This window comes from Lycium ferocissimum, chromosome 12 (genome assembly GCF_029784015.1).
Source record: "Lycium ferocissimum isolate CSIRO_LF1 chromosome 12, AGI_CSIRO_Lferr_CH_V1, whole genome shotgun sequence".
NCBI classification, from domain to species: domain Eukaryota; kingdom Viridiplantae; phylum Streptophyta; class Magnoliopsida; order Solanales; family Solanaceae; genus Lycium; species Lycium ferocissimum.
The window spans coordinates 26,743,965-26,769,212 of record NC_081353.1 but is presented as its reverse complement, the minus strand read 5'-3'; the positions used below and the strand labels follow the sequence as shown (position 1 = coordinate 26,769,212).

The following is a 25,248-nucleotide window of genomic DNA, read 5'->3' as shown; positions in this document are numbered from 1 at the left end:
GAAGATATTCCACTAGCAGTTCCAAAGTCAAATTCAGGGAGATCATCATCATCTGAGAATGCCATCTTCCATTTTGATGCATTAGGCAGCAACGGTATTACAGCTTTTGGGAGGTCCGTACTTTCCTTGGGTGGTTCAGCAATTGACTGATGTGATGCTTCACTGCTCGATCGGCAAAGACGCGAGCTCAAAAGTTCAGATTCTTTTTGCTAAAAAGGGGGTGGCTTCACACCTGAAGTTGTTAAGGTTGTCCCGCTTGAGGACCCATCTGGAACCTCCTTTGCCGTGTTAATCCTATTGTACAGTCCTCGATTTTGGTTTCATGTATACATAGGATGTCTGGCTTCCACTTTTGTACCAAGGATTAGATGGTACATCTCTTACTTCCATCATTCAGACCCCGCACGTTCCAACTAGTAATTTTTACTTTCATTTTGAGAGAGCTTTTTTGCTTCCTCCCCCTTATAAGCTTTCCCATGAATTACAATTCTTTTTTCATAGTTGATTAAGCATTGGATATCCTTCACCTCTGCGACCTCTAGTCCAAGCGTTGCACCGTTAATGCTTTACCGGTAGCTGCCGATCTGGCATGGGCATCATTGATAATGAAAATTTCACTCAATCACCTTCAATTCAATCCTCTCAGGGATTCTTATTTAGAATTCTTAGTACAAATATGAACCTAGAGAAGATGAGACCTTTTCTAGTGTTCATCAGTGCCAATATAAGCCCCCACATTTTCTGACCATGCATGTAGAGGGATACCCACTGCCTGAATCCATAGTTGTTCTTTCCTTAAGTGGGTTCTTTTTCTTTTATGGTGAACTTATTAAGTCCATGCAACTAGCAAGCATGTATCTATATAGTCAAATATCCTTCCCTTTTCACCCCATCTACTCTTATTACACATTCTATAACGTGTAAGATAATACACAAATTCTTGCATAAGTTATGCATGTATCATTTATGTTATCTCGAAAGCCAACGTTCTATTTGTAATGCGACACTTTATTACCAAAACCAAACATTATTAATATTGCAAAGTTTTTATGTTAGATTTTTCTTTTTAATGAAGGAAACAAAATGAATGTTAAGGCATGAAAACTTAGTGCATTAACCAAGTCCAAATAACCCTATGGATACATGTACTCGACACACCTAGATGCACAAGGAAATCCACATATGATCACTTGGCTTTGGAAACAGGAAACATATTTTGTCTAATTATCTTGCGAATTGAATAAAATCCTCACCTGTCATGGAAAATGAATCAATGCCAACATAGGAGTTACAGAGCTAACCAGAAAACCACTACTTGTTTCATGTTTCTTACACATTTGACACTATTAAGCAAATTATTTGGAACACTTATACTATATTAAGCACATTATTTGTTACACACTTACACTACTAAGCACATTATCCATCTACAACAAACAGATATAGCATGAACGATATACCCGGGCTTGGGACTGGTGAGGAAACTGGAAAAAGAAAATCAACAAGACAACTAATTAAGGCAGCTAAATAAACCAAGTATAAGATGCAGAAGAGCCGGTTCACAACAATAGTCCTCTGTTTGACTGTTACTGTAGGAACACTACTTCACATGAAGGGAATAGAAAAAGAAGTAGAGAAAGAAAAACCAACTATAGCCTGTCCTGACTAGCTATCCATGCATATTTACAGCTTTGGAATGCGCTGAATAACTTTCGAAGAACTGTCCAACTGTTGATTGAGTTTACAAGCTACTATCAAGACCTCCTTACTCTTTTATCAGGAGGCTGCAAAGAACTTGCAGCAGCAAGTGAACCAGACTGTGGCCTTGGAACAGGATTAAAGGTGAATCCTGTCATATAACTAGGACCATCTTGAGAGGGTATAGGGGGTGGCACTTTGGAATTGACAGGCAGATGATAGAGTGGAGGAGATGGCTGTGAAGAAAAACTGTTATGGGCTGTGGTGGAGGACGGATAAGGAAATACTGATCCTGTAGGAAGAGGGGTAAACATTCTTGAGGTTGAGTTTGAATATTCAGGGTGTAAGGTTCTTGGTGGTTCATTTATTCTTTCATTCCGAGCATCTGGTGGCAACCATTCAGGCATATCATCATCACAAAATAAGTTTTTCTTACCCGAGCTATCAAACGGAACAATTGGTGAACCAGAGGCACAAACTGTAACTGCCACTGGAATAGCATGACTTTGGCTGTGATGCTTTTCTTCCATTTGCCTAACACCAGTGACCAGTTGACCATGGTCATTAACATTTCTAGCTAGGGGCATGTCTTTACTGACCGATATTACCGACCTAGGAATACTCATGGAAAAGGAAGGTGCCACAGGTACGGTTGGCTGTTTAGACATATCTAAAATCCTACTTCCAGAAAGTTGAAGCCTATTGCCAAGAATGGATCCATCAGAACGATGCGAACTTGAAGATATTCCACTAGAAGTTCCAAAGTCAAATTCAGGGAGATCATCATCATCTGATAATGCCATCTTCCATTTTGATGCATTAGGCAGCAACGGTATTACGGCTTTTGGAAGGTCCGTACTTTCCTTGGGTGGTTCAGCATTTGACTGATGTGAAGCTTCACTGCTCGATCCCCAAAGACGCGAGCTCAAAAGTTCAGATTCTTTTTGGTGAAAAGGGGGTGACTTCACATCTGAAGTTGTTAAGGTTGTCCTGCTTGAGGAATCAATACTGTTCACATTCTTGTCATCCGTGACATTTGCCTGTTGTGGGGCAGATCGTTTTGAACTCTCAGTTGATGGCACAGATAAAGAGCTTTGTCCCTCACCTTGCAACGTAGAAGAATCACATGGTGACTTTTGAAGCTGCTCCTGCGAAGAATTAGCCGTTTCCTCAGACTTTTTAGCAACAGAAGTCAAAGCAGTTCGATTCTTCTTCCATACAACACAACCAATCATCAACTCAGAGTTTCCTTCCACAGCTGCCATTCCCTTAAAGTAACCATATTTTGCTAGAATAGTGATAATTGCATCGCTCCGAGGACAAAGGTAGAGATCAACACCTGGAGAGAGCTTTGCAAGTCCGACTCTTTCACCTATTATATATCCTTTTGCAGCCTAATGGAGACAACACTACCTTGAGCAGGGAAACATTTACAGACAATCAATATGCTTCATTTAGTGGTAGGGATAGTAGCATTTACCTCTTTCATGTCCTTGAGTCCTTTTTCAGAAGCTCCCTCCTTGGAGCAAAGAGAAATTACCTGAACAGAAAACAATTTACTTAAATACCAAAATAATACTTCGGCGAAGAGAACATTTTCCTCAGTAACAAAAAATTTAAAACTTTATCACTTAGATAACTCACCTATTAAAAATCTGAACACTCTAATTCCATTAAGAGTTACAACCACCTGTCAACATAAATCAGACTAATACAGCCAATGTATCCGAATCATCTGATCACTAGAGCATATAATTCTGAATTAGCCTTATTGTGCCTTGATACAACAAATATTAGCTTTTATGCACTACAGGTCTTGTAAGGCCTTGGAGATTCAGGGTGGGGCTCCAATCCTTATGGAGAGGGGTGATAGTAGATCAATATGGGGTGATGGAAGGGGGTTGGAGAACTAATGATACCACTTTGGCGTTTGGCTGTGGACTGTGAAGGAATATCTTTGAAGGGATGGGCAGATTTCTATGATAATACCTCTTTCAGGGTAAGGGAAGGGAGTAGAGCTAGTTTTGGGGAAACAAATGGTGCGGAGACATGTTGCTAAAAGATGAGTTTCCGAGCATTTATGGGGTGTCTCGTCAAAGGGAGACGGTAGTCCAGCACATAAGGGGGACTCAAGGGGAAGAAACGTTTTGGGATTTGAGGTTTAGGAGGGATTTTCAGGATTGGGATGTGGATGAGTTTCAAAGATTGCTAGCTCTACTCCAGCTTTATCGTGAGCCGGTCGATAGACCAGATACGTTGAGATGGAAGTTGGGAAACAATTATGTATTCTCTGTCAAGTCCTTTTATGAAAAGCTTTTGGTGAGGGACGAGGAGATTTTTCCTGTAAAGTTGGTCTGGATTCCTATGGTAACGAGGAAGGTGTGTTTTTCACGTAATTAGCTGCTAGAGGGGTGATCTTGATGGCGGAAAACCTTAGGAAAGGAAAGGTTATGTGCATCAGCTAGTGTTACTTGAGCAAGGACGCAGTGAGGATGTAAATCATCTTCTACTACAATCCACTCTGGCCACAAGGAAGTGCAGGGCATGCAATGTGGTCCCTCTGGCCACAGTACATTGTCTATTTAACATATTCCCTTTGTACAAGGGATGATCTTAGGGCCTTAAATAGGTGCCAAAGTTATATAAATTTTGCTGCTTATTTCACATTAACAGGTCAATGCAATAGTTCATGAGGTTCCTTGATTCACATTAAGCAACGCAAGTACTGTGAAAGCGGGCAACTACTTCCCTGTCCCATTTCATTTGACACTTTCCTTTTTAGTTTGTTAAAAAAGAATGACACACTTCAATATTTAAAAATAATGAATGACACATTTCAATATTTAATAATGTAACTTAGATTTCTCATTTTTCCCTTAATTAGATGATTTATAGCCACACATATGTTTTATGGTTTGTCTAAACAAGTTCCAAAAGTCTTTCTTTTTTTTCTTAATATTTGTGCCAGTCAAACATCATGACATAAAATGGACGGAGGGAGTAGTTTCAATGAACAAACTCTTCCTCAAGCTGGGGATGCAAGTGATTTTTTGAATAATGCTTTGTATATATTCCAGCGAGAAAGGATGAGCAGGCCGATCATCCAATGATTAATATCGTAATTTAGCTAGGTAACGTATAATATACAACAAAACGTTGATCATCCAATGATTAATATCATAATGTAGGTAATGTATAATGTACAACAATATGTTCAGGAAAAAATAATACTCCTCTCTCAAAGTAACAATTCTAGTTGACTATTATGGTCAACATTTGAATCTATTACTGTCAAAAAATTAATTAATCTCTTTAGTTTTCTTTCGTCAACTAAAACTTCATCCTATGGTAATGCTTTTACCATGCTTCGGTGCTTTGTAATAACTCCTGCTATCCCAAATTAACTATCTATTCTGTTAGTTTAGTAGACCCACACTAACTTGGGATTGAAGTGTAGCTGATTCTTTATTTTAATATGTTTCAAAATTGTGACCACTGTTTTTTATCAATTCTTTTTCATTATTTTCTGATCAAAAGATGCATTCCAACTTTAATCCTATATGATACTCAAAGTTTTCCAAAAATCAACATTTATGTCCCGCTTTTAGCCCATTTTCATTCATATAGAATAAATTCAACTTTCCAAACCAAAATGGGACACCTAATAGGGAATGGAGTATTGTTTTGTGACTTAAACAATTATAAGTCAAATCTCACTTAGTAACTTTGATGTAACGACCCGCTTGGTCGTTATGCGTGCGTTGACCATTCTAACCTTGCTAGGACTTTCCCAAGGTTAGGAATGAGCGGACCTAAATAAATTGGGGTGTGTTTTATGTTGTGTTTTGTAATTTATAAGTGACTCTGTGATGTGTTTTTAACTTGGTTTGTTTGTTGGCTTGTGTTCATAGGGCCTTAGAATGATTTTGAGAGACTAAGTATAAAAATGTAGAAAAATTCGTGCTCACTGCCTAAAATGCATCGCTGCAGCGGAAGGATTTCTGCTGCAACGAGACCGCTGCAGCGAAGGATGGATTTCTCAAAGGCCCGCTGCAGCGAAGGTGGTTCTAGTTGCAGCGAAGCGGGGACCGCTGCTGAAGTTAAATACCTTATTTCGACCCCAATCCTCACATAACACCAAAACCAGTTCCCAAGAACCCTAGAGGCGAATTTTCTAAAGTAAGGTCAATACTCTTCGTCAAGGTAACTTTTCCCCATTAATCTCGTTAGTTCTTTAATCGTATTAACTCCTAGCACCAAATAAAGGCTAGTTTGGGGAAGAATTGAAGGGTTAGAACACCTAAGTTCATGAAACCCTAGAATATGAATGGGTTATTGTTTATTGTTGTTTATTGATTGTTTAAACATCTAAGGGTAGAGATTATCACTTCATAGCATGAGAATTGGATATTCAATGATGAGAATTGTTTGTTGAGACCTAGGGTTCCAATAAAAATGGGAACTTTGGCTAAAACCAGATTTGTAGGGTTGAAATGATTAGAGAACCCATTAATTGATTCAATATGATGCTTGAGACTAGCATTAGGATGATTATGATCCTAAGGATAATTAACCCATTTGATTAAGGGTAGAATTGGTGGGGTTGTCATCCCCAATTTGTTATTGTTAAGTTGATGATCCTTTACTTACTTACAATTGTAATTCTAGAATTGTAATTCTAGACTTTGAACGTTCCGAAGCTTTGAGGAAAGGAAAAGCTATTGCGGAGTGATTGCATTGTTCCAGTTCGGCTTCGAGGTAGGTTACGGTTTACTTGAGTTAGACTTTGATTAGTTGATTGTATATGTCGTAGAATCTATGGGAGAAAGCATGTCTAGGACTTCGGACATGGAGTTTGGGTGATTGTTGTTAGTTGTATGATTAAATTGTGTGAAGTGTTTCTCCATTGTTGAGGTTAATAAACTTGAATGGTATTCTTGAGACCATTGCAGGGAAGGTGTTCATACATACCCTTCAGAGACTGATTGAGATAGCTTCATATTATATTATCATTGAGCAGATTATTTGTGGGTCTTATTGTGACTTGTGTTATTTGGTTATACTTCATTGATGTTGACTTGATACGTGTTCTTGAGTCATTCCTTGTGATTTGATTATAAGACGTTGTTGATGATGATTGAGATGGAACATATACATCTTTTAAGGCACATTTGATAGGGGGTGACGATGTAGCCTAGTGTGAGCTCGTGGTCCGAGGTTCGTTCTGGAACGAGTGGTACATGGACATCATGAGTCCCCTGCAGGTCATGGCTATTTGGGGAAAACATTATCACTTAGCATGTGTGTACAGATATGTGACAGAGCTGGAAACTTCATTGTTTATTGTTTTACTTTCAGTTTGAGCATTGGTGTTTCATTTTTTGGTAATTGGTGATTGATTCTGAAAGAGGATTATTTGAGGATATTTATTGTGATCCATGTTTGTTGTGCTTGTCTGCCTATTTCATTTATTTTATGTATGTATGCATGATACTAATCTTAGTCGGCCTATGATACGTATCACTACGTGTTGTTTGTACTGACCTACACTTGCTGTACTTTTTCTGTGAGTGCAGATTTTGAGCCAGAAACGTCTTACAGACCTCGCATCTAGTTGAGATTATTCGTTACCAAGAACAGAGGGTGAGCTCCCATCCGTGCCATGCAGCCTGAAGATCTTTCTTTATTTCAGATGTCTATTTTCATCCCAGACATTATGTTTATTTTTAGACAATATCTCTTCTTTTAGACATTGTTGGTTAGAGTCCTTGTACGGTGACTTTCAGATTTTGGGGATGTAATAGCTAGATTTCCGCACTTGCTATATAGTTTATTTTATTGTCAGACATTTTATTCCATTATTCGTGAGCAATGTTTATTAATTGGTTTAAGTAATTGGAATTGGTTTGATAATGGGTTAAGGGATTGGTTCACCCACTGTAGGACTAGTGTGGGTGCCAATCACGTCTGTTTGGGACGTGACATTTGATTGCTCAAAGCTAATTAGATACTTAAAATGAAGTATCCACTTTAAAAATCCCAATAAGGTCACACTTTGATAGAATGGAGAAATTACTACTCTCTCTGTCCCAATTTATGTGATATAATTTGACTTGGCACGGACTTTAAGAAAGAAAGGAAGACTTTTGAAACTTGTGGTCTAAAACAAGTCATAGATATTTGTGTGGCTGTAAATCATTTCATTAAAGGTAAAAGGAAAAGGAAAAGTTTCAAGTCAAATTATTTTTAAATATAGAAATGTATCATTCTTTTTGGGGACAGACTAAAAAGGAAAGTGTATCACATAAATTAGGACAGAGGGAGTACTTTTTTTCTTTTTGATTAAGAATAAAAATTTCATTTGGTTTAATCCAATTCAAATGTATGGATAGGAGGCCCAATTCATGAATCCCATTCATCATTAACCTTCGTCTTCTACATTTCCATCTTAGAAAGTTATTACTTGAAACTTCAAGAATTGTTTTTTTTTTTTCTGAAATTTGTAACATGTTGAAACTTCAAGAATAGTGTTAAGTAGCGGAACTCTCTCTCTTTTTAACACACCGTCTATGACAGATTACTTCAGGTAGGACAAGTTTTGGTTAAAAGATTGTAGAAGCTGAAGAAATTTAAGAAACAATTGCATATGCCACTAAAGGCTCGTTGGTTGCATATAGCTAATTTGATTGAAGCAGCATTTTTATGTTATGATTTTAGTGGTTTTGACGACCCTATCTTATCCTGTCTTGATTACACAATTCCCCTGTTTGACAAAAGTTGCATTTGTATGTAATAATCGGATTGTAGCGGGTATAGTTTGGTCGTAAAACTGCGATTCGTTCTATTATACCTTAAATAAATGGAAGTAATCACTGGCCACTGTTGTTTATACTGTTACTGGTGATAGTGCTAATACTGTTGTATTTGTATTGATAAAAATTTGTATAAGAGGAATGCTTTATTTATGGTGAAACTTCAGATAATGTTTTTGTTTTGCCATTGCTTCTGCCTTGTTGGAGGACTGAGGGGTAAATGATCCAAACAAATCTAGAAGCCTATTGAAGACAGATAGTAATAGAACAAGTTGTCTGGAGTTCAAAGACTACAAGATCTGGCAACTATTTCTGAACATGAAAGGAATCAAGTGGACTATGCCAAAGACTACAAGAGAGCTGCTGGAATGTTGGAATAACACTGCTGGCAATGTTAGACGGAGAAAATGGTGGCAAAGGCAAACAATACCTGCCTGCGTGCGGTGGACTGGTCTTCAATAGCAATTTATGGCATGAGCTATTATCAAAAATTGCAGATCGGTCTTCAATAACCTATTATTATGGCATGGAATGCCACACTCAACTGGTTATTTATGTTGTCACTTCATCAAGCTTTGCATAAGAGGTTTCAGAAGAGTCCAATGTTTTCACTTAGAGCCCGTCTGTGTTAGCTGATTGTAAATAGCCGATAAACTTTAAGAGTTGAAAAGCACTTTTAAGTGCTGAAACTGATTTTATGAATAAGTAGCTACATGTTTGGATAAAGTGCTGGAACTGATAATAAGCAGTTGGCGTGTTTGGTAAAAAAGTGATGATAAGCTATTATTTTATTAAAATGATTAAAAGACCTTTAAATTTTTTTACCAACAATTATGAATTCAAAAGTATTTTTGTAAGAAAAGGAGGAACGATGGATACGGAATGAAGAGAAAGTTAGGAACTTTATTTTGGAATAGGTATTTTGAGAATTAGAAAAAAATAGTAGGGACAAAATAGTCAACGACTTGGTCAAACCAAAAGTGCTTAGAAGCTGAAAAGTGATAAGTTGGAATAACCAAACATGTAGATAAACCAAAAAATTCTTTAGGTGTTTTCCAAACGTGTAGATAAGCAAAACCTTTTGACTTATTATGGCTTATAAGCACTTTGGGTATTTACCAAACGTGTAGACAAACCAAAAGATTCTTATAAGTCAATTTGACCAGCTTATAAGCTTAGCCAAACACACACTCATTTTAGCATTGTTACGATGGTTCTTAATAATATTTCTGATTGTTGATAGTTCACAAAATTTAAGTAGGGATATTACATCCTTTGAGATTGATCAGCGGTTTATTTTCTCAAATTATATAGGTTTTGATTTTTTATCATGACTTTTTGCAAAACCCAGCCTGAACAAAATCCAAAGACAGAAAAGGTTGCAAATGCCTGGTAGCCGAATTGGAGGTTTGGTTTAATTTTAATGCAAACAAATTAGTAATAGCAGGTTTTTAGCAAGTATGCAGCAATGAGCATTCTCCACTTGATCTACAAGCAGATAATGTCAGCTTTGTGCTGCCTTTGCTCACTAACTTTGACAGGTTTCAATGGATTTCTTAAATCAGCAAAATCACCAGTAAACCAAACCTTCTACAATTGAGATGAGTATTGGCTCTTGAGTGCAAAGTTACCTGATCTTTTATACCTTTATCAGGAAACAAAAGATAACCCGATCTTTTCGTAACAAGATTTATGTCTCAGTTCAGTTCTATTGTTTTCTGGGAGTTCTTAGATGATGATTCTGCTGTATCATTTCTAAATTCATAATTTCTACCAATATCCTAACTTGAGTACTGTGTTAGCCAACTTATGGACAGTAGCTACCTTTGCCAAGACGACGAAAAACTTCTGGAGTATCTAAGTATGTTTATCTTCTCTAGATAAGCATGCCAGGTCAACAAGGATTGTTAGATTGGATGGAGGGAGTATTGTATTTCATCAGTCTCAAGAACTTAAAACCTTTGCAGAGAAAAGTGTCAGCAACAAGTAAGCTACAATTTTGGAATAAGTTTAGGCAGCCAATACACAGGTGACTTCTTTTTTTTCTTTTTAAGGACCGAGGAGGAAGTAAGTAACCAGAGACTAGTGAAATGCATCCCATATCAAAACAGACGTTTCATGTCTTCTTCTAATTTTCTATTAACCACCATTTCATGTTTCTCCTTTTCAGCTGAAATTTTAAAAGGAAAGTGCATATTTTTTTTTCTGTTTTGAAAAATTTATAGGCATCTATTACGAATGAATCATGTTAACTCTCGGTATTAAAGGACTGTTAAATTAAAAGAACAAAGATAACAAGTCTTACCATTAGTCCCCGGTTGCGTGAACGAGGAAGATCTTGAATGAATTTTTCAAATGCATCTAATCTTACTTTGCCTTTAACTTCTACAGGTTCAGACCACTTGATATCAAGCAACTTCTCACCGCTACATAAAAATCATCATACATAGGGTCAACAAAATATGACTATAGTGGACACCAAAAATTATCAAAGAAGGGACAGAAAACAGCTTGCCATGCATGCAGGTCTATAATGCTACAAATCAAGTAAACAGAAATAGATCCACCAGCATCACGTGTGAAGAGGATCAGTGCAAGAGCAAGTAAAATTATGAACAACAGCATGGAAAATGGAAAGCCAGATAGATTATGCACAATAGTAGAGGCAGAAAAAATAAAGTTATTAAATAGGGAACCATGAAAGACAGGAATCTATCCTGAATACAGAGAAAACACCTGCCAAACTCCATATTGAAAGAGCCATCATATTAAACACTCAGTAAAGACTAAACATATCTAACAAAATCTGTTAGAACTTGGAACTAAGTTAACTACATTGACTCAAATAGACACAATTCAAGAACATAACTAATTAAATTGAACGCATATGAAGAATGCAAACCCCATGATGCACTACCTACTAGAAAAGATGTAAAAATTCCCAACTCTGTTCTGGTGTACAATTTGGAAGTTAGCTCGGTGTGTTTTACATATCAATGAAGGCCGTCATGCAGGAATTCTAGTTATCTCTCCAATATAAAAGACCAGTTATCCAACATCTTTCTTTTTTATTTTGGTAACAGAACCAGTTATCTAACATCTTATACTACACATCCCACTGACGCAATTTCTTTTTTTCCCTTTTCTCTTAACTTCACTCCAGATGAACTGGCATATGTGATGTACCTTAAAATAGTTCCACATTTAAGCTTTGAGATTGGTATGAGTTTATGACTGACTGGCCAACTCTCAAACACAAAAGGACCAAATATCTTTCAATTGTAAGAGGCATAGAAAAACAATTTCCCAGGAAAACCAACGAAAAAAAATAAAATAAAGCAGCAATGTTTTGAATGTACAATGAAATATGGGATTCTTTAAATTTATATACTTCATATCCAAATAAGTTGCAAATAGTAGGGACAGACGATGCTATTCTCGGAAAATTGACACTAGATAGATACTCTGTGGTTATAGATTGATTGAAGTATGCGTTTGGATTGATCGCTGACCATGCGCTCGAGCTACACACTTGTATGGTGAGTGATAACCTTATTACAGTTTATGTTTCTACTACTTAATCAAGAACCTAATTCAATCTCTCCACTAGTCGCGGCGATGAATCATTGATACATGTTATTAAAGTCTTAAGTTTAACTAGGTCATCAAAAGCTTAGTTATCTTCAATCCATGCACATCACAGCAAAAGGAGGACCCTTCAGCTAAAATTATCACAAAAATGATCAAAGGGAAGATTGCCTGAATATAAGCCAGTACATACACAACATGCACGTAAAAGACAACCATTTTTGAGAACTAATAGGAGTGTTCTACAAAATAATTATTTAAAAAAAAAAAAAAAAAAGCAACAAGTTCTAAAGTTCTAAGAGCATTCAACCAAACATTATAAGTTGTATGTATGATCACATGTTACACCACCTCTATTGACATAACATGATGTACGGAAAGAGCTTCTATGCCGGATCTCATTGAACAAATAGGATAAGTTGGCTTTTACTATGCACCTGACATCCAAGATGTACTAGAACATTTTGGATGACTCGATGCAGACTCGAAAAGGAAAAGGACCAACTTTTTTTCAATTGCAACGTTCAGAACGCGTAAATAATCCTAAATTATCTGAAACTAATACTACAACAACAGACAGACATTAACAAAAACATATTTGTTGAAGAGTGAAGACATACACAACAACAACACACCCAGTGTGATCCCACAAGTGGCGTCTGGGGAGGGTGGGGTGTATGTAGACCTTACCCCTACCTTTCTGGGGTAGAGAGGTTGTTTCCGATAAATAACTAGATAAAAGCGTGCTCTGTCTAACAGCTTAAGCTTTTAGATGAGATGGTCACACAGTTCAACATGGTATCAAATAAGGCAAGAGTCACTGGTTCGAATCTCACCCCACCAATTACCAAAAATAAAAAATCACGTGCTTGGCCCATGAAAAACGAACCAAGCTCGTACATGAGGGAGCGTTTGAAGACATAATTAAGTAAATAAAAGTGTGCTCTCTAAGATCTTAATTTTAGATGAGATGGTCATATAGTTCAACAATACTTTTTTCAGTTGTAGGGTGAAGATCATCAGAAGAAAAAAAGGATTGAGCTGGCTAATCACTTGATGACCCGGTGGAGAATGGGAACAGAGTGTTGCTCACATACATGAATGAATGGGACTCCTGGTTCTAATCGAACCAGAGATTCTGACAACTCGGGAAATCATCAGAAAGAGATGGGTCGGAGCCTGGAATCTGACCAAAAGCCCTGACTTTTTCGAGGCAGGGCTTCAACCCGTATCTAGCCAACTCCTCGAACTGCTGGGTGCGGCATATTCATGGACTGGCAAAGCGAGGGACGGAGTATAATTTCAATCCTAACGGGGAATTTTTTTTTTTTTTCTTTTTTTGTTTCGCATTTCTCAACAAACAAATAGGGGATTTTTTCATTACTTCAACTATTACTGATTGATGGCAAAGAAATATTTTTCTTTTTTCAATTGTAGCATTTACACTGTAGTTAGAAATCATAAATTCTCCTGGTTGATCTACTGTACAAGTAAAGTGCATTGGGATTTGAGATTAAGAAGGATTCTTCAGGATTGGGATGGATGGATTTCAAAACTTGGTTGATCTACTGTAGAGGCAGAGTGCATCGTATGGTACTTCTGTTTTTTTAGATACTGAGAGGGTAGGGACGGAATGTTCACTGTTAAATCATATTACCAGAGCATGTTGGAGAGGAATTGGTTTTCGCACATCATTCTATTTGGACTCCAGGAGGCGCAGGAAGGTGTGTTTCTTTGCATGGCTGGCAGTAAGGGGAGTGATCCTGACAGCAGAGAATCTAAGGAAGCGGAGGATCTTATATGTTAATCGGTGCTTAATGTGCAAATGTTTGGGTGAAGTTGCGGAACATCTCTTGGTGCATTGTCAGGTGGTTGCGCATTTGTGGTCGTTGGTCCTAAATTGGTTCAAAATACAATGGGTGATGCCGGGAACAGTGAAAGAAATATTGCATAGTTTGCCTTCAGAAGGAGAAGAAAAAACCCAGGGCACGGGATGTTGCTCCATTAGCCATATGTGGGTTCTATAGAAAGAGAGGAACATGAGAGCTTTTAAGGGTGTTAAGAATGATTTCGTAAGATAGCAAAAAAGTCATTTGTTTCTAGTTTCCTTTTGGTGCACCCATCAGGTCCCTTCCTGTATAAATGAGTGGGTTTCTTTTGTAGAAAATTTTGTAGAGAATCATATTTTGGTGCAGGTTCTCTACTTTAAAAGAAAAAAAAAAAAAAAAAAAAAAGGTAGAGAAACTACACCAAAATATTAAGAAATTATTACTTTATCCAAAAAAGATAATACATTTTCCAAAATTAGTACCACATACATATAAGGTTGAGTGAATATCAGATGGGTAGTGTGCAGAATGTAGTTCACATGTTACACTAACTCCGTTTCATTTTATGTGTCTTGGTTGGATTATGCACGGAGTTTAAGAAAGTAAGGAAGACGTTTGAATCTTGTGGCCTTAAACTAAAATATCCTTGATCTTGTGGTCTTAAACATACCATGTTGGATGTTGAAATTTAAGGATTAATCAAATATAGAACGTGTCATTCTTCTTTTTTTTTTTTTTGTGAAAAGGAAATGCCATCCTTTTTGAGCAAACTAAAAAGGAAAGTAAGACACATAAATTGAAACAAAGAAAGTAGTACTAAATTGTGTTTGGGAAGTGTGCATTATAGCAGACTGGAGATAAAAGATATGGTATATCTAACTTGAGGCAAGGGGAGAACATTTTCAGTTGATACAAGATTCTTGCATGGCACGAGTCCCCGCAAAATGAGAAGTTTTGCTTCATCTTGTCTGTAGAAATGTTAGAGGCAGCAAAACCTTTTCTGCCTGTCAAATATTACGAAGCTCATGAACTCACTGATAACACAGATAAAAGACCTAATGAAATCAATCCAACTAAAACTCAAGAGTTTTGAAAATAAGGCAGCAATAGTCACTTTATTGTCCTATCAAGAGGATGCTATTATGTTACCAGTATCAAAAAAAAGAGAGGGTGATATTGCTCCTTTCTCTCTCTCTCTCTCTCTCTTTTTTTTTTTTTGATAAGGTAAAACTTTTATTACTAAAAGTATCAAGGAGGTACAAAAGACTGCATCAGAAGCAGTCAACAGCTACAACAGAAAGAAACCAGTTACAAATTTCCTAACAAATCTAAAAACTCCAAAAACTGATCCATACTCTCAATTAAACCTCTTTTACACCAAAAGAACAGATTTTGAAGACAGGTATTTTTTATTTTGGATATGTGAAGCCTTTTTTTTTTTTTTTTTTCTTTTTCATAATAAGCAATGTTCATTTCCTTCCAAATGGTCCAGCAGATGCATAGAGGGATGGTCCTCCACAGCTGTTTCTGATTTCTTGCTATTTTCTGATTCCTTTCCAAATGTCCTTTCTTTTTATCTTTCTATTTACTAGTATTTCATTACAAGTATATTGTACTAAATCAAACACTCAATATACAACTTCGTTTGTAGATATATAACAAGGCAAGATTAGGTGAGAGAAACTTTGTGAGCTTAGACCCCAACCAAAGCTGTTCGTTCTGAATGAGCCAATTCTCTTTGTTGACGAAAACCTGAATCGTGAAGGGACAGTTTAACTAACATGGGAAAGAAGTGGCTGATTTCTTTGGTTCAATCAAACCCCATCACAAAGGGACAGTTTCAGAAAGTTGGGGAAAGCGGCTGATTTCATTTGGCTCAATCAACTTTTACAGTCAGACTTTTGAGGACTGATCTCAAGCAAATAAGCTAAAAGTTAAAATGGTGCTGTAAGGAGGCCTGAAATTACTAATTACAAGTTTCTCTCAAGCTTTTCAATTATCAAGACCAATTAAGTCTCTCTGTTTCAAAGAACTGGATACAACTAGCTTAATTGTCACCTGCAATTGACTAGGTTCTTTTTTCATTATTTTCTTTTTTAAGATGTAAATTCTTATTTCAATATTAAGTTGTCTTATCACGTGCATGGAGAGAGGACAGGAAATGCTAGGAGATGGGGACTAATTTATTGTTTAAAGTTGTCTTATCACGTACATGGGAAGAGAGACTTTTTCATTATTAGGTTGCCAACATCAATGCCAAGATTAATCTACTATCTTAGTGCTGATGAATATAACATGTTACCAATTTCACAAGACTAATCTACAACAGATAACCCCTCAATAATATAAAGGAAAAACTTAGTATTACTTCTAAGGTAGCTTGCAGTTTTTTAAAAGTTGTAAGCAAAATGTCTATAACCAAAATGAAAAGTAAATGGAAAGACCTTTTGAAGAAAGCCACCACAGACACAGTAATAGATGAGTTTAGCTGAAGAGATCCATCCCATAGCTTTTCAGCTGCAGGAGACATTTTATTAGACGGTAACCTAGTCTTCTTATCTGATCTGTGAGAAATATGGTTTGACTTATTTGATCCAACATGTTGAACACCATTTGATGGAGAGTACCCATCTTTAGAGGAAAGGTCGTCTGTCAAAGAACTCTTGATGTTCTCCTTATTTATTGCTTCCAGGTCCTTCATTTTCATATCACCTTCCATGTGACTTCTTCCTCTACTTTCAAATAAGTTGTCTACACGATTATCAAAAGAACCAACGAAACTCTGAGCCTCATTATGCAATGACTTTCCACCAACCTTTTGGTCAGTAGAAGCCGAGACTCCTGAAAGAATATCTCTATATGCGGGAATATTACTTCCAGTTCTGTTTGAAGACTGAAGACTTGGTTCCAGAACACAAGAATTCCCAAATCTATTGGCTTCCTCGGGACAACCTCTTCCATGAGAAGAGGAATATGTGGTATGGTGCTGAGAAAAATTCTGCTCAACTGCTCCAACCTCTCTCACAACTCTAGTGGAAACATAATGCATTTCCAATGGCATCCTAGAGGTGACAACAGGGTTCCCAGAAACCAAATCTTCCTGATAAGGATGGAATTGAGATTTTTCAGTATGCAAATTATCGGATTTTGAAGAGGATCTACCAGTGTCAGCTTGTGCAAGCATGTTACTTGTCTTTGATACCCAATTTAGCAATTCAGGCGTCGCCCCAGTTGGGACATCAGATTTCCAATGTGGATGCTGGTGCTGTGTAGATTGCAACTGCATGCATAAAGGGTAATGGTTTATACTTTCAATTTCATTTTCTTGTGTCTTCCTATTACTAGTGAATTTATATCCTTCGACACTGTTCTGATAATTAAATTGATCACGCCGGAAACGCTCTCCAAGAGCAACCATTTTGACAGACTGAGATTGGTTTACAGTTGATTCACGGGTGTTTTCTTCTGTAGTGGATAAGACTGGACCATTCTCTTTTAACCTTGACTCTAGAGGCCAGGAAAATTCAGGCAAATCAACTGGCCTTGATATCCTTTTACCCAAACGCGTCCCACGGGAATCAATGTCGTAGCCTCCGGATGAAGATGGAAGTATTTTGTTTTCCATCCAAGCTTCCTTAAGTCATAACAAAGCAAAAGTTTTCTGACTTGATGAACTTAGTATTTCTTATTGTCATGCCTTGTACATCAAACCACTCCCAGTAATATCCGCTCGCAACAGTAGTAACTCAATCCTGGTCACAAGCAAAATAAGATCAATAAAATAAAAGAATGATCAAAAGAAAACAAATAACAGTGATCTAGCGCTTCAAAAAGCTAGAATAGTATAAAAGAACTAATGGGAGAACTTAAACTATGAGTGATAATAGAAATTAAGGGTACTGTTAGAAGCTTTATCTGAGTGATTATTCCCCAAGAAAACACAATTAATCCCTTTGTCCCTAACAATCAGTAAGCTGTTCTAAATCTTTATTCTAATCTGAGCGACAACATAGCCTTCTGAGTTAAATTGACGGACATTGATGACATTTCCTCGTTTAAATAATTTTATTATAAAAGATGAGGAAAACCAAATCAAAGTTCGATACTTTGAGCGAGTCAACTTCTCCCAAGAGAAACAAACAATTGATGCAGCATAATTCTAAGGATTGTCTATGGCATAAACTTGCTTCTGAAACTTTGGTCAGCATTATTGCGCAAAGAGCAAAATTATTGCGATAAAAAGCAGTCTTTTTGGTTTTTGTCGAGAAAGGTAACAATATATTTATTTCTTTTTTTCTTTTGAGAAAGGAAAGTAAGATAAAAACAGTATATTAATCATCAAACAAAGGCTATGTTGGAGCCATATTTATAATTTCAAAAAAAGCAAATGTGTGACCTTGTTCTTCTTAAAGGATTCTAAGAATTCTAATAGAGTTTCAGCTTCCTCTACATGGTTTTTTTACACCAAAAGCAGCTGTTTTGTCTTCTGTTCAATTCTTGGAGTTTCTTTTCCCAGTTTTTCATAAGGGGGATCTTACCGTAACAAAGTACAACAGTACTCCAGTTAATCACAAAGAAAGAGTGGGTTTGAACAAAGGAAGAAAAGGGGAAATTTGCAAGATGAAAACTATTTTGGGGTTAAACTGTAACTCATGAAACTCGAGAGAAGAGATGACGGAGTATTTTTTTTCCAGCATTTTCTTTTATTTGAATGTTACATGTGTCATGCTCTCATTGGTGTGTCATGGACTTCGCAAGAAGAAGCGGTCATAAGTCATCCAGGGAGATCTTAGCTATGGAATTGACGAATTAAGGTGTGTAAAAGGATGCCCGCAAAGAAAAGGTGTGAAAAGAATTTTCCTGCAAGTTGGAGGGGTAAAGTATGTATTAAGCCTAAACTAAATAAAAGAGACTTTATTTCATATCAGTTTTATTTTAATTTTATACTTTCTGGAGATACCAGTAATAGTGGTGGAGTCCAGGGCACTGACTAATAACGTTACCACTCAGTAGCACTGGAAGAGCAACTTGAATCTCAACCAACTCATATACAACTCCTCTCACTATCTAATAATGGTACATGATGACATCTGTTGTCCCCCAACTTCGTTTTTCAATAGCAGTCCCACTTTAACCAGACATCAAGATGACCCATTCAGTATCTTTACATAAACTCTGCGATCTGATTCTGCTAAGAAAACCAAAACATCCTAAATCTTTCTTCTTTGGTTTCAAAAGAACACGAAATGTCCAATGACATCCCAGTAATGCAATAGTTGTCTTGCGGGAAAGACAAATTAGGGGTCCTCCAGAAAAATAGATGTGACAGATCTCAAAATTATCCTTCCGCAGACAAACGAAGTCTCAAACCAGACTAAAATTACTCCTTGAAAGTATTGTACCTGGCAGAGGTGTAAGACAACTAAACTCTAATCTCGATTAGTTGGTATCTCGTAAATGAATCATTTGCTTCCATGATGTTCTGTTTGTAGCTAAATTGTCATTGGTTTTGAGAAATAAAGTGTTGTCTGGAACAACTATCCCTTCATGTGTATTTAAGTCTACTCCATCCTCTTTTAGCACCTTCACTCATCTGTACCTACTGACAAGTGCATATGAAGGTATATGCAGGACATGGTCAAACCATTTGAGGCAATCTTCGCTGAGTTTATCCTCCATGTTTTTACTTGCACCCTCTATTTGATGTTAGCATTTTAATATTGTATAATTTTGTCTGAGAAACATTCATCTTGAGAAAATATTCTAAGATCCAACATTCACTTTCACAATATATTGTTAGTCTTACAGTCGTTATTTAGAACTTGCCTTTCACTTTGTTAAGTATAATCCTATCATATACTAATACGTTTTTGATAAGATACGGTAAATTTCACTAATAAGTACCAAGAAGGTACTACAAAAGTCAATAAGGAAATTATACATGTTGCACTTCCATAACACTTATCCATTCAGATCATCTTATTTTAATTACGTGTGTTACATCTTTATCTATCACCCCATTTTCCCTGAAAGAATGAATCAACATATCTGAATTGCACTTAGGCACCACTACAATCCCAAATGACATATCCAAAAAGATAGGTATTGCTCCTCTAGCACTTATGTGGATCATATGGAGAGAGAGAGAAGTAGAAGAGCTTTTGAAGGAGTAGAGAAGGATTTTGTACATTTAAGAATAGCCTCTTATACCTTGTTTCTTTTAGGAGCACCCACGAGTTTTCAATATGGATAGAACATGAGGTGTCTTTCGTAGAAAATAATTTCTTTTTATGAGGTTTTCTACTTTATGTTATACGGGCTTGTTTCTTGCCCTTTTTAATATAATTTTATTACTTGATAAAAAAAAATGCTGTTTGGCTCACAAACAAATTAAATAGGATTTAAATAGGATTAGAATACAATGCTTAATATTTTTTTTTTTTTTTTTTTTGATAATGAAAATACAATACTTATTAATTATTTGAAAAATAGTAAACACTAATGAATTGACTTTTTTATGGATTCTTGGTTAATTGTGGTTAATAGTACTAAAATCTGAATCTTTTCATATCAATGGTGTCTAAGCCAATTCATCCGGCGCACAAGCACAAGTCCCAAGGTAATCCAACGGACCAAAGTTGAAATAGATGGGCTCTGACCATGTTTTGTGGTTAGGATTAAGACTGGAGATTTCCAAGTTGCTATCCTTTTTTAATAACGGAGAAATTTCCGAAGGCTAATGGCGCACGGTTCAAAACTCGGTGGATAATGGGCCCGACACTCTACCTTTCTCCACTCCTGGGCTTTTCTCTGCAGCAGGATTCAAACTTATGAAGTGCGCCTAACCCACTCTTCACATGTTGCGCTCTTACCACTAGACCAAAGCTCTGGGGGCTCCAAGTTGTTATTCCCATGTCCCAACCAATACACCATCCCCTTGGGGGCAATTTGGTTTTCTTTTCATTGGGTAATAGTTTGTATTTTCTAATAATACCAACTACTTTATCCAATTCTTTTTAGTTTTATTAACATATGTAGTTAAAAATATTTAGCATATGATAACAATTTAACCATTTTAATTATCAAAAAAAAAAAAGGAATACTTTTAAAAGAGAATTTATAATATCATATATTAAAATTGATATAAATGAGTAAATAAATAAGGTCATCTTCTGAATATGCAAATTTATTTCCATACAAAACTTTAAATTAAAATAAATAATTAAAATACTATAAGAAATCAATAAGTATTATTATAACTAAATAAGTAACAATACAAAGGATTTTTATCCGTTACGTGCTCTACGTTTACTACATGTATTGCGAAGACGCCAAGGCTACATGAAGGGGAGCCTTGGCGTAACTGGTAAAGTTGTTGCCATGTGACCAGGAGGTCACGGGTTCGAGCCGTGAAAACGACCTCTTGCGAAAATGCAAGTAAGCTTGCGTACAATAGACACGTGGTCCCGGCCCTTCCCCGGACCCCGCACATAGCGGGAGCTTAGTGCACCGAGCTGCCCTTTATCGAATTCGGTACAAAATAATGTGCCAATTACAACATAAATACTACATGGATTATCGATACAATGATTAGCATCAGTAAAAATAATATTTCAAATTAATACACGTAACCAAACGACCCCTAGATTTTTTAAATTTTTTTAATAATATTGGTGTCCGGGCCAGCTTGCGCACACCTCGACTAATTCCATGGGACACCGTCACCTCCCACCAGCAACAGGTACTAGGTAACTCTGTCCACCACGACCCCTAAATTTTATTTTTAAAAAAGGACGACAACGACAACAAAACAAACAGAAACAACAACAGACTTCTATCCTTTGTTGTGTTATCAGTTTCTCTTTTGTTCAGTCTCTCTCTTGTCCTGTTTCAAAAAAAAAAAAACCTTTACATCCACATCCAGACTGCAAGGAAACAAACAATGGCGGACAGAATCCAAACACACCATTGAATGAATTCCATTTGTTAATCTTTTTATATGTTGAGCCGAGGGTCTATCGGTAAAAGCTTCTGCCAGGATTCCATTTCCTAGTACCATGACCAAAATGAACTCCTGCCTCCATCATCTCTTCCAAACACAAAGGTAGGGGGGTAAGGTCTGCGTACATCCTACCTTCCCCAGACGCCACTTGTGGGATTACAGTAGGTATGTCGTTGTTGTCGTACATGAAACCAAACGACCCCTAAATTTAATTTTAAAAAAAGGACGACGACGACAACAGACTTCTAGCCTTTGTTGTGTTCTTAATCTCCTCTTTGTTCTGCTTCAAAATTAAACCTTTACATCCACATCAAGACTGCAAGGAAACAAACAATGGTGGACAAAATCCAAACCAGCATTGAATGAATTCCGTCCATTAATTTTTTCATATGTTGAGCCGAGGGTCTATCGTAAAAGCCTCTCTACCCCACAAAGGTAGGCGTAAGGTCTCCATACATCCTACCCTCCCCAGACCTCACTTGTGGGATTACACTAGGTATGTCGTCGTTGTAGCTGTTGTTGTACATGAAACCAAACGACCCCTAAATTTCATTTTGCAAAAGAAGGACAACAACATCAAAAACAAAAACAACAAGAACAAACTTCTAGCCTTTGTTGTGTTCTCAGTCTCCTCCTTAATCTGCTTCAAAATTAAACCTTTTCATCCACTTCTAGATTGCAAGGAAACAAACAATGGCAGACAGAAACCAAACACAGCCTTGAATGAATTTAGTATGTCAATCTTTTTATATAACGTCTATCGGAACATGCCTCTCTACCTCCCAAGGTAGGGGTAAGGTCTGCATACATCCTACCCTCCCCAGACCTCACTTGTGGGATTACACTAGGTATGTCGTCGCTGTAGCTGCTGTTGTACATGAAACCAAACGACCCCTAAATTTTATTTTGTAAGAAAAGGACAACAACAACAACAACAACAAAAAAGGACGACAACAACGACAACAGACTTCTAACCTTTGTTGTGTTCTCAATCACTTCCTTTTTCTGCTTCAAAATTAAACCTTTACATCCACATCCAGATTCCAGACTGCAAGGAAACAAACAATGGCAGACAGAAACCAAACACACCCTTAAATGAATTCACTTTGTTAATCTTTTTATACCAAAAAAAAAAAAAAAAAAACAATTTAGGGAAAAACAGTCAAATAGTTGATAACAAACAAGCAAAGCAAAAAAATCAAAAACCAACTAATCAATGCCAAAAAAGAACCATTTGGGGGTCTAAAAGAATGACATAAAAGATAAAATCAAACAAGTAAACATCAAATTAAATGATTAACAACAAAGAATAGCATATAAAGAATGCAGTAAAAACACAAAATTTGAAGGGAAATCAATTAGTATACCTTATTTGATGACAATTTTTCTAGGGTTTGAGACCCATTATTCTCAAAGTGAAGATTTTTTATATTTTTCTACTGAATTTGAGTGAGTGTGTGTGTGTGTGTTTCTGGGTAAGAGTAATTTTGCAATAATAATAGTATAAAGAACATAGAAACAGGGTTTTAGATTTTGTGAATCATAAGGGAAATTACAAAATTTCTATCCACTTTGGACCCCTCTTAAGGTGGGTCCCACATTTTGCCACGTAGGATTGATTGTAATATTGTTTTTTTGTGATGGAAGTATATGCCGTTACAATTTTTGGGAGTATAATTTGAAAAGTTTTTTTTTTTTTTTTATAATTTTGGGTATATAATTAAATGCATTTTTTTTTTTTTTTAATAATTTTGGGTATATGAATTAATGCATGCATTTTAATCCAATTAATAATTTTTGAAGAGATGCATGGTAATTCAATTAATAATTTTGGGCATATGAATTGAATGCATTTTGCATTTTAGAGACTATGGGTAATCCAATTAATAATTTTGGGCATATGAATTGAATGCATTTTGCATTTTAGAGACCCATGGTTAATTCAATAAATTGATGTGGAATAATTTTGGGCAGATTAATTGAATGCATTTTGCATTTTAGACACCATGGGTAATTGGAATAAATATCATATCAGAGTTACGAATTATGAATTAATTTTTTACAACATATTGTCATTTCATCGGTAGTGTAAAACCTTGTTTTTAAACAATAATTATAGCTAGTTACAGACCTAATGAGATGACTAAAGCGTTCTCAAACTATAAAAGAAGCTACAATTTTTGTGAATATAATTTGAAAAGTTTTTTTTTTTTTTTTATAATTTTGGGCATATGAATTAAATGCATTTTACATTTTAGAGACCATGGGTAATCCAATTAATTGATGTGGAATAATTTTTGGCATATGAATTGAATGCATTTTGCATTATAGAGACCATGGGTAATCCAATTAGTTGATGTGGAATAATTTTGGGCATATGAATTGAATGCATTTTGCATTTTAGAGATCATGGGTATTCCAATTAATTGATGGGGAATTAATATCATATCAGAATTACGAATTATGATTTAATTTTTTACAACATATTGTGACTTCATCGGTAGTGTAAAACTTATTAGTTTTAAACGGTTTTTATCGCTAGTTACATAGCTAATGAGGTGACAAAAGTGTTCTCAAAGAGTAAACGAAGCTACACGAGGTTGGTAATATGCATGAGTCATGATATTGGGTGTATGATGTAAGTTGTCAGAGAATAGGACAAGTAAAAGGATAGCAAAAATCGGAGAGTGAAAAACCAATAGGCTCGCGTCGCAAGACAAGGCCTGGTGCTCAAAACAACAAATTGTATCATTTGCGGCCTCAATCCTAGAAACACAGAGTAGGCAAAGACACTACTAAAGCACGCATTTTCAATGGTATATACTAACAGAAGTCTGTTGGTAACGTGGGACTACTAATAAAAAAATTGGTGGAGAGTGATTTATCAGAAATGATCACGCCGGAACAGAAAATCGATGGACGCTATCGGTATATTTCGAAAAAGTGTATCCGATACCTAAATAAAAGACAACATGTCTTTTTTTACAACTGGGACAAAAAAGGTTTAAAATATTAACGAACCCATATATATATGTGTGTGTATTTTTAGTAGATTTTTATAATTATAAAGGAACCAATTGTGTTTGACGTTTGTTCATATTTTGAGAAAAGAAAATGAAATAACAAACGGACTTGTTGGGATCGAAACAATCATCGTCATTTTTTCGAGGTTGAATGACGATAAATTAGAAGACAATGACAATTTACGAAAACTGCATAATATTTTAATAGGATCAATTGACCCACATATCAAAAACTAATATAAAGAAAAACATAAAAACTGTGGAGAGAATAACCTCCCCATAAACAAAACTCTCTA

General features: G+C 36.2%; 1 protein-coding gene across 8 annotated transcripts; it reads right to left on the bottom strand.

Annotated features, from left to right (window-relative positions):
- Window positions 1–1,498: 1,498 nt before the first annotated feature.
- Window positions 1,499–23,450, bottom strand: LOC132041077 (uncharacterized). 8 transcript variants are annotated; one of them, XM_059431846.1, is made up of 7 exons: window positions 23,297–23,450; window positions 22,898–22,977; window positions 16,372–17,679; window positions 14,808–14,927; window positions 10,816–10,936; window positions 3,179–3,238; window positions 1,499–3,092 (listed from the first exon to the last, which is right to left on the bottom strand). In XM_059431846.1, exons 3-7 carry the CDS (start codon window positions 17,550–17,552, stop codon window positions 1,755–1,757), a joined length of 2,820 nt encoding a protein of 939 aa, XP_059287829.1. In that variant the 5' UTR covers window positions 17,553–17,679; window positions 22,898–22,977; window positions 23,297–23,450; the 3' UTR covers window positions 1,499–1,754. The 8 variants fall into 8 exon arrangements, with proteins under 8 accessions (XP_059287829.1, XP_059287831.1, XP_059287835.1 ...); XM_059431848.1 differs by having other exon boundaries at window positions 22,905–22,977; XM_059431852.1 differs by having other exon boundaries at window positions 14,826–14,927; window positions 23,297–23,449.
- Between the last annotated feature and the right edge of the window lie 1,798 nt (window positions 23,451–25,248).